This window comes from Phaethon lepturus, unplaced genomic scaffold (assembly GCF_000687285.1).
Source record: "Phaethon lepturus isolate BGI_N335 unplaced genomic scaffold, ASM68728v1 scaffold11001, whole genome shotgun sequence".
Classification (NCBI taxonomy): domain Eukaryota; kingdom Metazoa; phylum Chordata; class Aves; order Phaethontiformes; family Phaethontidae; genus Phaethon; species Phaethon lepturus.
Genome location: NW_010518471.1, coordinates 51,232 through 65,129, shown reverse-complemented (window position 1 = coordinate 65,129; position 13,898 = coordinate 51,232). Strand labels below are relative to the sequence as shown.

The 13,898-nt window shown below is 39.0% G+C and overlaps 1 protein-coding gene across 1 annotated transcript in view; it reads left to right on the top strand.

Annotated features, from left to right (window-relative positions):
- The first annotated feature begins 12,212 nt into the window (after positions 1–12,212).
- Positions 12,213–13,898, top strand: part of EYA4 (EYA transcriptional coactivator and phosphatase 4) — a 52,166-nt gene continuing 50,480 nt past the window's right edge. Inside the window, exon 1 of the mRNA XM_010296742.1 lies at positions 12,213–12,269. Coding sequence (XP_010295044.1) covers positions 12,213–12,269 — 57 coding nt within the window. The remainder of the gene's footprint in view (positions 12,270–13,898) is intronic.

Genomic DNA, 13,898 nt, shown 5'->3' with positions numbered 1-13,898 from the left:
GTAGGGAAGCTGTTTGGAAGAAAGGTATGGTAAATTATTACAGCCAATAAGTTCTTCGATTTTGTGCCTGGGGTCTGGTGAGCAGCAAGCAGCAGGATCCAGTTACATGTTTCTTTTCTTGGACTGTTCACCATTTTCTGAAATACATTTCAGCTAAACAGCTTTTAACTGTCTCACTCCCTTTTGCGCCATTATAATGTCTTCTAAGGCAAATCAACTGTAAATTCGAAAAAGGTATATAAAGCAAGTAATATTTTAAATTCATGAATTAAAACTATAGTTCTTGCCAGAGCATTTTTCCAAGAGAATTTTAGATTTATTGAAGTGCTTGGTGTAGCCTGTTGAATGGCACAGCAAGTCAAGTAGCATCAGCCTTGTATGAATGTGGATAATATAAAGCAAAAGAACTTGAATTTGGCTTTGGGGAAATATCTGTATGTTTGTGTGATCATGCAAGCATGTATACGCATGTTAGAGTGTGCGTACGGGAAGGCCAATTAATCTGTTACAGAAATTAGAAGTCAAGGTTATTTTCTAAGCTTAAACATATTGTGGTTTGATAAAATATCTGAGTACACTGTAAAATAGAGGAAGCAAGTGAAAAACCACACCGCATACTATCTGTCTCATTCGCATGCTTATCTACCTTTTTAATCTTTTGTTTTCTGTTGTTTTCTTTGCAAGTAGCTATGCCTAAATTTTATTGAAGTTGCATTTACTTTGGGAGAATAGAGGAAATAAGTAGCATTTTATTCAGTTTTAAACTTTCAATTGTAAAATTTATTTACTAATGTTATGTACAAGGGATTAAAATTTTCACATAATCTATCATTTCAGTATTTTTAAATAAAAGGACAGGATGGCTGTGTTACATTTATGTATAAAAGGCATGTAAGCAGTTTGTAGAATTTAATGCTCTAGCTAATATGCTATTTATTTACTTTTTGTATTTTATTTTATGAACTCTTTTTCCAATTATACCACTGGAAAAACTAAAAGATATACATTTCTGTAATAGCTTAACAGGAAATACATCTATGTGGTTTATTTCTCTACTCTGGGCGATATTTAATCTGATTGCCCTGAATTAATACATGATTAAACAGTATTCAGTTATAGGTAAAGATCTGAAGAAAATGTGAAGATTTTTTTAAAAGCTAATTTTAAAATTAATCCCATTTTAGCCCCCAAAGGATGCAGTTAAAAATGTATGCTGAAGCACCTGAGTTGATTAAAAAAGCATAATTATTTTATTGTTTGCATTGGATTGAACAGAAAGTGGTAAGCAGGATCCCAGAATAGTAGAATTTACGTATTATTTTAGCTAGATTTAACTGAAGATTTGCTTCCTAAATATTAAAGCAAAGTTCTCTGTATGTTCTCATAGTAAATCTGTAACTGTTCTTCAAAATTCATTTCAGGAATATTTAAGAGTCATCAACTGAGCTTCAAAATTATATAATCGTATGTAATTGCTGATCATCTGGTATAGCTGCTAATAAAACCTTTGGAGGGTAAAATAATCTGAAGTGATTTCACGTAAACAGAGATTCTGTATGTATTATATATATTTATTTGCACGCATGCATAAAAACGTTCTTGTGTGTTTGCATGCATGTTTGAACAGTTCTTTTAATCAAGGGGTTTCTCACGATTAGATTTTTGCTGTACTTCAAGTATTTCTAGTGCTATTTCAGGTGAACTCTGCATTCAATTAGAGTCACAGCTAAGAACCAAATGTACATGTTGCTCAACGTTCAAAATGTTAGCTCCACTGAAGCACAGTTTAACTTGATTGATACTTAGATTTTAAAGCAAATAAGGACTAATTTTTGCCTGTGGCAAAAAATCTTTGAAGTTTCATGCCGGTGCCGAGGCTGGATTAGTTAAGCAGTAGGACTGGGGCTGGGACTGTGACCCTGTTGTGCTTGGCAGGTTGTGATAAATGGGGGAATCTTTCTTAACCTCCTGGCCAAAACATTCCAGGATCAGGTTGGGGAGACAGAAGAGAAGGGAGGGAGGTCGAAAGATGCAGGAGACTTGGCACGTTAAAGCCAGAGACAAAAGACACTTGCTTGTTTGTCTGAAAGGGGGAAAAATGCGTGCAGGCTTTCCACTGAATGTGCCTGAAAAGGCTGTGGGAGAAAGTAGTGCAGATGCGTTGCAATATACTTTATTGTTATTTCTGACCATTGACCTTGGTAGATGAAATTCACCCTTCACTATGAAGCTCTCTCTTTTTAATTTTTTGTTTTGAATGCTTTCAGAGTTTAGAGAATCTCGGTCGTTATATTTTCCTAAACTAAAGAGGTTTTTTACTTAATGCTTGAGATGTGTGTATAAACCCATCCAAAATAAATTGGAAGAGCTCCTTATTCCAAGTAATTGCCTGTTGGTTAAAGAATTTACTGGAGGACTGCAAATACAAGCAAAACGGTATGAATTTGAAAAAAAAAACACCCACAGCCACTTAATTAATTGCTTCTGGAAAGCTAGCTCAACTATTTTGTTTATAGAACATTTTAAAAGAAAAATATACTTTCAAATATTTTAAAATTATGTATTTCAATATAGCAATATTAGTGAAGAATCTGAAAAATTATTTGGATATACGAAAGCAATATGCTAGTATAAACCGGTCAAATTTTCAAACCTGAAAAGAGAGGCAAAAGTGACTTCTACGTGAGCTGAAATATGATCTGTCAAGTGGTTCTTGTGGCAGTGTAAGAGATGTGCTACCTCTGACATTGTCCCCACTGAATAATAATGAAAAATGCATTATTAGATGATGGTTTGAGATTTATTTACACACTTTATACTGTAAATACAGCTATTCTGGCTAGTGTTAAAAGTGCTAGCATAAAGCAAATGAAAAAAAAGGATGCTAAATGTTTTTAGTGTACTTTCTAATTGTGGCTGTTGTTGTTACTAGTATACAAGCAAACATATGTTGTATCCCTCTGTGTAGATAAAAATAATAATTTATCCTTTTATGATTAATTTCCTTGAATGACATTTTAACACTATGATCTTAATCAGACTTTTAATGAATGCCGTGTTGTAAATGTTCCTGGAGTTTACTTGTTTATTATTATTTGAATAATCAAATGTAAATTAGATATATAAAAAGTAGCCTCACTAAGTAGGATTTTGCATGTAGTAACTATGTGTACGTTACGTGTATTGTATTTTCTTGTGTACTTGTTAGAAATTATTTTATCTGTAGTTTGCCTCTGATAAATTACTCTTCTTCTTTTTCTATCCTTTATAAAGAAAAGACTCATTTCTTAGCAGCATTTTCTTCACTTTTATTGAAGAGTTCTAGAGGCACTGAAAACTAAACTAACCAAAACCGAACTAAATTTGGTTGCATGATGATACAAATGAATGCGAATAGGTCTTCAGATTATATCCACTTGTTTGTGAGGTTTTATACTACAACATTGTGTGTCATTTTATCTTTCCTCTAACAAAATATTTTTTCATGAGTTAGACAACATAAGGGCCATAAAGAAATGATTCTTTTATTTTGACCAGCAAGTAGTTTGAGCTACAAAGAATTTTTTGCATCCATACTCTAATAGAAGTAGGTTGCCAAAGTTTTTCGTTATATGATGTAGTTTATTAATGTTACAACAGCTGCTAGAAAATATTGCTACAATGTTAAACAAATTAGCTTCAGTAATGAGGAAGAATAGAAATGTATGAAACTGAAGAAAAAGGACAGCTGTTCACTGTAAATGTACAGGCGATTTACTTGGTAATTTTCAGGTGACTGTGATGTGCACATGCCTATTACCTTCTGCTTCTACTTGCATTTTTTTCCCCAGTTTTGAAGACACTTTTATTTTTAATTTGTAATGTAGTCATTTGTATACATTTTAAGTAGGTTGTTTAAATTGGAATAACCTCAGTGCATTGTACAAAAAATTCTAGTGTTGTACAATTAGCTGATGATTTCAGCTTGGGCTATTTTCACAGACCAAATTATTTGTTCGTGTTCAAATTCATAGATATTATCTGTTGAAAAGTCAGATATTTATGGCTGAATGTCTTCGCTCTAGTAACAGGAGAAAAACTACCATGGAATAGCAGAACAGGGGATTTTGTTAGTTTGTTGTTTTGGGGGGGGGTAAATTTTATTTTATTTTAATACTGTTTTAACATGGTCTTCATCTAATTCCCATCTTCCACAATGCCTACAGGACTCTGCCAGCTGATAATGGGTAGGCAGGTGCTGAGCTAAAATCATGTTCATATTACCTGCTCATATTACCTTGTTCATCCCCCCTCCAACCTGTCTTCTTGCTCGGTCCACCTGTTGCTTTTTGGCATTAATTGAGCCTCCCATCCTACAGAGGCATATTCCCATACTTACCTTCTTTATTCTGAACAGTTTCATTGAAGTTAATGAGCCTAACCACCATGTTCCTATTGTAGGCTTGTCCCAAGCTTGACAACTTTTTAGCTCAGGGAATGCCTTTTGCTAAAGGACTGAATACAACATAGCCTCAGATGGGCATTGCTGTTACCCTCACTGCTGTTGAAGCAAGGTGGAAGCACCAGTGGAAGCCCATTCAAACCTAGGTGGGACTGGATCATTTTCTGCAGTTCTTGAAATTAGTCACGAACAGCCAACAGGCTGATCTCAGTACAGCTATTCAACGTGGAGGTACTCTTGCCTTTCAGGGTTGTGAAGGAGAGCAGTGAATAACTGGTATCCTTTCTGACAAAAATAATCACCATTTAGAGCAGTAATTTTCCTTTTTGCTGTCAAACAAGCTGGAGTTCAACCGGAGCAGAAGAAGCCAAGAGTGATCCTTGCCTGCAGCTACTGCCAAGCCTCCCCTTTCCTGAGCTTGATCACAGCAAAACTGCCCTATGGCCAGTTGCAAGATCATTTCATTGAAGCTGACATTTTAGACCACATGCAGTCTGAATTCAGGTCAGAATTGCTTTGATAAAGAAGTCAGATGGTTCTTTTTTATCTGTGAGTAATGGTCAGTTACATTTTCTTGTCTGTCTGGTACTCTCTGTTGCATACAACGCTGTCCGTTGAATACAGTCATCTCTCCTGAGAGATGAAGAGGGATCAAGAACACGCAGAAGTGACCTGAGTCCTTCTTAATAGGTATGCATTAAAAATTGTACTGAAAAGCTTCAGTACATCACTAGTTTTTCTCCTTTTCTGAAGGACATCTACAAGGGTCAACATTTCTTCTGATTCTGTATGACATGCATGTGCTGGACTGGTCACACAGCATGGATTGTGCTGTCAAGACACTGCAGGTAATATACACTGATCTCCTACCATTATATCTGGCTCATATAGCTATAGTTCTGTAAGCTTGGGGAAAGACCAACAGTGAAGAAAAGCTGGCCAAAAGAGAAAAAGAGGTACTGGTGAATGAGTAGCTACACTTGGCAGAGCTTGTTTCTACCATGTTGTCTTGAATAATTCAAGTCTCAGCCAAGGAATTTTCTTTGGATCATCAATGACGTTGTTGTCTAGATGAATCCACATATAATGCTTTCAATGTACCCAAACTATTCCATCTCACGCTATCAAACCATGATATGAGTCAGATATTAATTCATTCTTAAATGGACTGGACTTTATGAAGACTTCAGTGCTTGAAAACTAATTAGTACAAAGCTCACATCAAGTCAGCATATTGTGAACACATTAGATCTGTCCGTCTTTTCCCTTAAACGACATTTCCTGAACTTTTTAAATACAGTTCAAAACCACAATCCTTGTCTTTAAAGTCCCTTTAGCTCTGGGATGAAGAATGCAGCTGATAAGTATGCTTCTCCGAGACAGAGAGGACAGCGAAGCTGGTGGTGTTGTAGACGTTTCTTCCTCAAGGCTGACCCAGCAGCAGGGAGTGGACTCTCAATGGAGCTAAGAAACAGAAGATTGTTGACCAAGAGTAAGGCACATTTTTGGGGGCTGATCTCCTTTAACCTTAGCACATAGCAATACAGATATTAAATATACAGAAGACAAACGAAAGAGTATAGGGAGAGAAAAAGAGCTTCTCTGCTAAACCAGAATATTTTACATATATGTGTTTCATCATCTGTGGTGAGGATGAGTATTTGATTGATGTGCGATCATGTTGTTTACTGCTCTTGGGTATCGATATGCTCCTAGGTAGAAACCAGGATAGTGAAGAATAGAGAGGAGGAGATGATTGACAAGGCCATTTGTTTAAATTTCCTCTAACTGAGGGATAGAAAAGCTGTGACAAGTGTTCTTTGATCTTAAGGGGGAAAGATAGATTATTTTCTGGAGAGGGAAAAGACTCAGGAGAGAAGTTGGCGTTTGTTACTGGGGAGGTCAGTATATAAGCTCTTGGGTAAGCTAAAGGAAAACTACATCCCAATGAGGCACCAGCGTCTTCAGAACAGAACCTATCTCTGCCTTGTAGCAGAGATACTTGACTTTTGGTAGAGAAATCAGCATTAGCAGTAGAAATACACTGTACTGTTGCTTATACAAGATGGTTTCCACATGAAAAGAAAACGGCATGTTTTATTATGCTTTATGGCACAGTACTATATGCCTTTAACAAAATAGCTTGAAGTATTTGCATGATGTATTTGCAACATGGCCAAGTTAACACAGCCATAGGAACATTAACTTTTGAACTTCCTGACTTTCATTGCTTTAAATTTCAGCTTCAAAGTTTACTTTTTTTCCTTTGCATTTGTTGGCCCTGGTTAGTTTTGAAAAGCGGGAGGAAAGAAAATAAGTTCAGGTTTTCTGAGGGGGCACTGAATTTTATGCGTATAGCAGGAGATGACTTGCTATTCCTTTGAATATTACATGATAACTCCAAAGCAGTTTTGATACACCTAGTTTTCTTACGATATTCTGTGCAGGTGGGAAATCACCAGATTAAATCTAGAAAGCATTGCACAGTGTGGCTCTTTCCTGCATCTCAGTATGCTTTGTCTCCTGAAAAGAGATCAATGACATCTGGGAATGCTGAGATTTAAAAAGCAAACGCTCAAAACTAATAAAATGGTGTGATTGCAACAAATCGGGGGGAGATCATGGCTCCATGACTGGAGTAAAACCAGGAAGCATTCTTCCATGTCTTGGTTAAGAACAGTATCTTCTAGCTGATTTCCAGTTTGGAGATACCGGGTAGGCACCAAGGGTATACTTGCAGATTCAGCTGCGCTGAGACATACTGCTGACTGGAAAAGGCAAAAAAGGCCACAGTCTTGTCTTTAGCGGTTTGCTTTTTACAAGGGGAGAGAGAGGGAGGAAGGGAGGGGGAGAGAGAGGAAAGGAATGTGAGACAGAAAAAAAAGAATGAGAGATTTCCAGTGCTAGTACTTTAGTATTTCTTCCTGAATCTGACTCAATAAATGAGCTCCAGGCTGGTGGAGCTTCCCTGCCTTTGCAACTGCTGAATGGGGAGCTATCTCATTTTCTTTCTTTCTTTCTTTCTGGGAAGGGAGCCAGCCTGATGGTCCATCCTCCCAGCAGGGCAGGGGAAAGTGTTCTGTGAGCTCTGAGCTATTAGGTAACCCGGGCTGAGACAAAAAGGGCTATTGTGGTGTGGCATTTGCCCTCCCTGCCCCACCAGTTAAGGGAAGGCATATTTCCTTCTTTCATCTTACACAAACAAACAAAAAGAAAAAAAGAATGCCAGTTTTTCCCACAGTGCATGTATAAATGCATTTCAAAATGTAGAAGATGGTACTTTACAGGTTCCAGTTGCTTAAATTATGACTTGACTGTCACACCCTCTGATATTTTTTAATGTGGACTTGTGCCAAAGGCAATTTAAAATGTGTTTTAAAAATGTTTGCAGGTATAAGAGAGTTGAAAGAAGCTTAGAGCTCTGAACTGAGTGAACCCATAAATCAGGTTGCAAAAACAAACACGTAGGAAACCCTTCCACTAGCAAGAAAGTACCAAGGAAGGAAAGTTTTGACCCCAAAGATAGCATACGGATGAGAAAATTGAGGAGTTAAAGTTGTCTCAGATTTTATCAATTTATCTCATAAATACACCTTTAATGACGCCTCCTTCTGTGAGACTTTTCAATAGAAACACAGTTTACGTTGGATAAAACTTTCTGATTTAAGTAGCGCAAAGGCTTGTGACAAGACTGCGCAGTGTTCCTGAAAGAAATGATCATTATGATCTCCCTGTGAGTATGAAAAAGGCATTTAACTGGATTGATTAAATCCCTATTTACTTCACTGTCTATGTACTGTGCACACCAGCAAGGGCTCTAATGTGTCGCTGCTCATCATTCCAGCTGGTGAAATAGGGTCCAGGGGAAGCGCGGCACCGCTTTGCAGCCGCTCGGCCTCTCTGGGGGCTCGTTCCTGTCGAAGTTTCATCCACACTATTCTCTGCAGAGGCGTACACAGAAAATCTAAAACACTGTGGGAGTGATGAGGAGTGTCATCTCAAAAAGTGGAAGCATTTCGCAGATTAGTATATCCTTTATAAGTGATAGCTCCTTCTTAAAATGATTAGCATCAACGGCTGGTTCGAAGAAGCTGAAGGATGAAACTTTAGCAGGAGCCACCTCTCCTTGTTGCTGTAGTCAGTGTTGCAGCCAAAGAGGATTTCATGGAAGATGTGAGGAGACACACGGGCTGTGCGGGGACAGCGTGCACTCCCTCGCTCCCTGGCCGCACCGTTCCCTTTCCTCAGTGGTTCCCCCACTACCGATCCTCTTCAGCGGTCAGTGGAGAGCCGCAGCCATCGTTCGCAATTCATCCTGGCATAATTCCTCTCTGTCTGAAATAAATGACTACTCTAGATCGGGTGGAATACATCTGTGTCTTTCTGTTAGCTGTAAAGGGAGCCTGGGGTAACAAGCCTAGATAGATTTAGATGCCTAAACTGCAGGTATTTGATACCTGTATCCCCTCTGGATTATTTTTCGTTGCAAGTTAGATGTACGCTGCATCGTGTTGCAGACCAGAGTTACTGTTGTGTTAGTCTGGGAAGAGGTAGGGGAGACAGGAGGGTAGCAATGACACATTTCGTCATGCACATGTCTGTCAGAGAAGGTTTGCGTGGAAAATAGCAAGAAGCGATGGTGGAAGAGCAGTGGCTTCCTCTGTTCCCATCCCTTCCTCTCAGCCCTGCGCTATGCTACACATTGGAAGCTCCCACACAATATCCACAGTGTTCTTCTTCCTCCCACCACTTAAGGACATGGAAATGTATCTGATACCTTTAAATATGAAGTCTCATCTACTGTGCTACGTAAAATACAAAGGTCAACTTCAGCAGTGTGCTCCCCTACACCAAACTTTAAAATAATGTGCACATTAATTAAAAAAAAAAAAAAGTCAGCATATTCAAAACTCGATCAGTTTTGATTAGAATTGACAATTTTAGTTGACAGCATAACAATTTCATTACTAAGAAAATGGAAGAGACTGCTGAACAGCTAAACCTAGTTTAGGAGATGAGCTCAAAACTTGTTTTCACTGAGGACGAGCTCATATAGTCTTTAATTAAAAAAAAAAAATCAGTAGTGAATTAAACTCACTCTAGTGAATTCCTGTTGATTTCTCCTTGAAATTCAGTTGATTCATACAGCACGTTTTTCCTCATTCTTCCGTTGTGATTAAAACTACTTTCAGATCTGCTGAGAGGTGATAAATCTACTTCAGGATGTGATTCAGTTAAAATACAGTTATGTACAGTGCCTGCACTGTGAAAAATCGGGGGAAAAAATCAGTTTTCTATTGCTTCAAGGTCTTTCACTCAACAGCAGAATCAGTGTTTTAGTTTTTAACTAAGTCAGAAACCTACTTAGAACTTGATGGTGTCTATATAGTATTACATTTTTAATAGATGTTTTCATCTCGTTTCATATTAAATTTTCATACAAAATATTTACATATAGTTATATTATGGAAGTTTATTATTATTATTAGTCTTAAGTAGCTGAAACCCTTATGAGACCTATGGAAGTGTAGCATAGCAGTGATTTACTGTGAAAAATTCAGTTGAGAATTTGGGATATTTCATAATTCTTTTCAGAACTTTCTGTAGGTATCTTCAGCATTTCTGTTTGTTTTTGCAGAAGCTTTACTGAGATTTTGTCTTCACAAGACGAACATAACTATAGGATTATTTGAATTTACCCATCAAAAACCTGCTTCATTCTCAATAATATTTGGTGGTTGTTTTTTTTTTTTCTTAAATCGGTTTGAAAGCATATACATTTTCAGAATGGCTACATTTTGTTACTAAATCCCAGCACTGTATCTTTAGCTAGCCCTTGCCCTGTTTTTGTAGGTCAAGATAATGTCATTATTTGTTTTAATGTAGCAATGAAGGGTGTCATGGTAGCAAAGGAAATCTTTGTTATGCTAGGTATTGTACAGTCTCTGTGCTAAGGATTTTGTTGTCAAGGTGGTTATAAAAGTATATGCAAACAGTGTCAAAGTCAGCATCTAAAAAATATTTGAAGGAGCAGCTACTTTTCTTTACTATTAATTCTCATAGCAGTGTCACAGACGTCCTAAGCTGTATTCTTCTCATATATTTCCATCAAACCGTTCTCCTGAATGCCCCATCCTCTCCTGACCATTCCACAGACACGGTCCCTTCCCTGGACAGTGAATGGGAGGCTAGTGGGCTTTCACCTGGATAACTTGCTGTAGGGAAGCGTCCAGGCAGTAGAAGTGTGCTTGCTCTGCCCACACTCCAGACCAATCAGAATTGACATCAGCACAGGTGGAGCAAGCATGTAGACATGCTTTGAGATGGCTTTGGGTCTGCAAAAAGTACTTTTCCTTCTTCATTCTTATCTCCTTCATGGAGCTTCCACAGCTCCACCATGCAATAGCTGCTTCCTTCAGGCCCAAAGCATTGCAGGCTCTGCGCAGCCCTGTTGCACGCCTGCCGATTTGGGAGGGATGCTCAAGGCCATATTTGATGCAGTAGATGAGGGAGCTCAGCAGATTCATTGCCACAATGATTTACTGCTGATGTTGCCTGCTTTTTCAGCTGTGCTTATTGTGTTAGAAGGGATTTCTCACCTGTGTTGCATTATGAGTTTAATACCATGAGTGTGTGTGCGAGAACACCTCGTAGAGCAGGATCAGTTCATGGTTTAACATGTAGTGCAATGAGGTCCCATAAAATCATGTTAAAAGGATGTTAATGTTGCAAAGAAAAACATCAGAAGCAAGGAAATGCCAGAATTAATATGGCCTGTGGAAATCCAGTCTCTTATGCATTATAGTGCGGATCTTATTACATGACATACTCAGCTTTCCAGGGGATGTTGCCTTTTTTCAGTGGATATGTAGTTAGATTTTTGGTTTTATGTTCCTCAGTCTATATTTGTTAAACATGAAGCATACAAAGTCCATACTTAATTTGAAATCATTCGTCATGTAACTATTTCTCATATACCTTAATCAAAGTTCTTCAGGGCTTAATAAATGCATCACTTTTTCACAGTGCCTTCATAGTATCAGACAAGTGTCTGATAACAGTGTTCATATTTGAAATCTGATGAACCGAGGCAGAGATGAAGGAAGAAATTTTATAAAATGTTGACTATTTTTTCCCCAATTTGAGACAAATTAGACCTTAATTTTTCTGGGGAAGCGTAACATTTATACACCATCTTGTAAGTTCAAAGTATAGTTCAGGTCATGAATTAGGTCTGCCGTGCAGCTGGTGTAGCAGAACTAGCCTGTTGTTCTGGGCAGACTGGTGACTAAAGACTTCACTAGTGAGTTTCGCAGGTATCTGATGAACGCTCAGGCTTGTGTTTGTGGTGTTCGTCCCAAATCTGATGAGAGGAGAGGAGAACAACCTGTGCTGCGCTGCCCCGTCCCAGGCAGTCCCAGTATTCTTCCACTGTCCACACCCCACCCTTACATCTCCCACGTTTTTTTCACCTGGCTTCTGCCCTCCTCTAATTTTGCCCCCTGGAGATCCAGTTCTTCTTTTGTCGCCCGGTTTCCATTCCCTCTCCCTGTTCCTCTTTTGTCTCTGCCCCTTCCCGTATTTTTTACAGGGTTTTTCTGTTTCGCGGCATCGCCTGGTATCTGCGCGGCGGAGATGGGACTGAGAGAGCAAAGAGGGACGGCTGCAGTAACGTCAGTCCCTTTCCTGATGTCACGGGGGCTCCTGGCACTCAGGAGAAGTAATCCTGGGTCTTACCCAGCGCCAGCACCTTTGGGATGGCGAGTATTCGATGCGGATAGGAGCTTCAAGAATTAAGGAGCCGGACTACAGCAGGAGTCCGCTAACGGTGTGAAAACAGGGCTTTTAGAATCGGGGCACCATTTCACAGAGATGATGATTTCTGGGTGCCAGTGTACCTTGGACTCCCCTCACTTCCAGTTTTGGGATTCTCCAAACGTGCCGGCGATAAAACCGCTCAGCATAGTGGCATGACTTTTAAAATAGGAACACAACAGCATGTTTTCTTAAAAATCTGGATTTAAAGGTTTTTAGCTGGTACATTTCAAACACTTTGTAGTAGGCAGCCAGGGTAGGAGATTACAGTGCCGTTTGTCACAATTCAAACCCGACTGAAACTGGTATCTTACCACTCTTGTGAATGATTCTCAACATGCATGTAACTAAAATGGTGAGAAAGCCTGTGTAAACACGGGGGGCGGGGGGAAGAAAAATAAAGAAGTAAAGGAGGAGGTTCTTTTTATAGCATTTAACACATGAGAATTGAAATAAATGTGGCATTATTTAAAGTTAATTATTTTGAAAACAGTCAGCAAGGCAGATTAAGAGGAAAAACAGTGTAGCTGAAGACAAGGGAAACAACATTTAGTCTTTGATCGAAAGTCTTCCCAGTGATTTTCTGTTCACCTTCAAGGGTGGCATAATTTTATGAATAACAAAATGTGTTTTGCTACTTGAGTAGCCTTAAAGAGAAATAGTGTTGATGCCATGTGGCCACTTGAAAGAAAGTCACATGCCTGTTCCTCCTTTAAGAAATAACATTTTTATTTATTAAATCTTTTCTCTCAAAGAGGGACCCTAAAGATACGCAATGAAGTTTGCATTTAGTCTCAGAGGAGAAGACAAGCCTGTACCATGTGCTCATGCTGTATGTTTCCTCAGAGAATGATCATAGATGAACTGCATCATCAATATACCAAGCTGAAAACCTGAAATATTCTTATTTTGTTTTCATTGCAATAGTCTTGATACAAAGTACTCACTTTTTTTTTTTTTTTTTGCCTGAGTTTGTTCCATCTCACAGCAGGGAATAGTCTTTTTGAATCAATTGGTTCATGGCCTTTCTGCTGCTCCCTTTTAAGGTATACCAAAATTTGTCGTGTCTTTTTTTATATTGACCACACAGAGCATAGTCTTTCAGTCGTTTCAGATACCTGGTAACGCTGGTCAAAGCAAGATGCAGTAGTAGTGTTAGCAGGGGTAGGACAACTCGTCCGTGAGTACCCAGCTATTGCTTAACTGGGAGAAGCAGCTCTTCTCATCCCTGCCCAGGAAAACCAGGGCTCTTAACATATTGTATATGTTAAAAATGATCAGATAGCATTAGTGTATGAATTATCTTTGGGCTTCTGTGTAATTGCCCACCAAAGGACCTGCCATCACTTTGCAAAATCAGGGTGTTGGGATGTGCTGGGTGACTGTCAGACACTCCAGCAACTGGTTCAAGTAAGCAGTTGAACTTCCCTGACCTGGGAAGTGAGATCTGAGCCCCAGTGCAAATGTGACAGACAGTGCTGCTGGTGGCAGCCACACAGAGGGCAAAGGAATTGGAAAATATAATATATAAAGGTGTCGTGGTTTAGCCCCAGCCGGCAGCTCAGCCCCACGCAGCCGCTCACTCACTCCCCCCTGGTGGGACGGGGGAGAGAATCGGAAGGGGAGAAGTGGGGAAACTCCT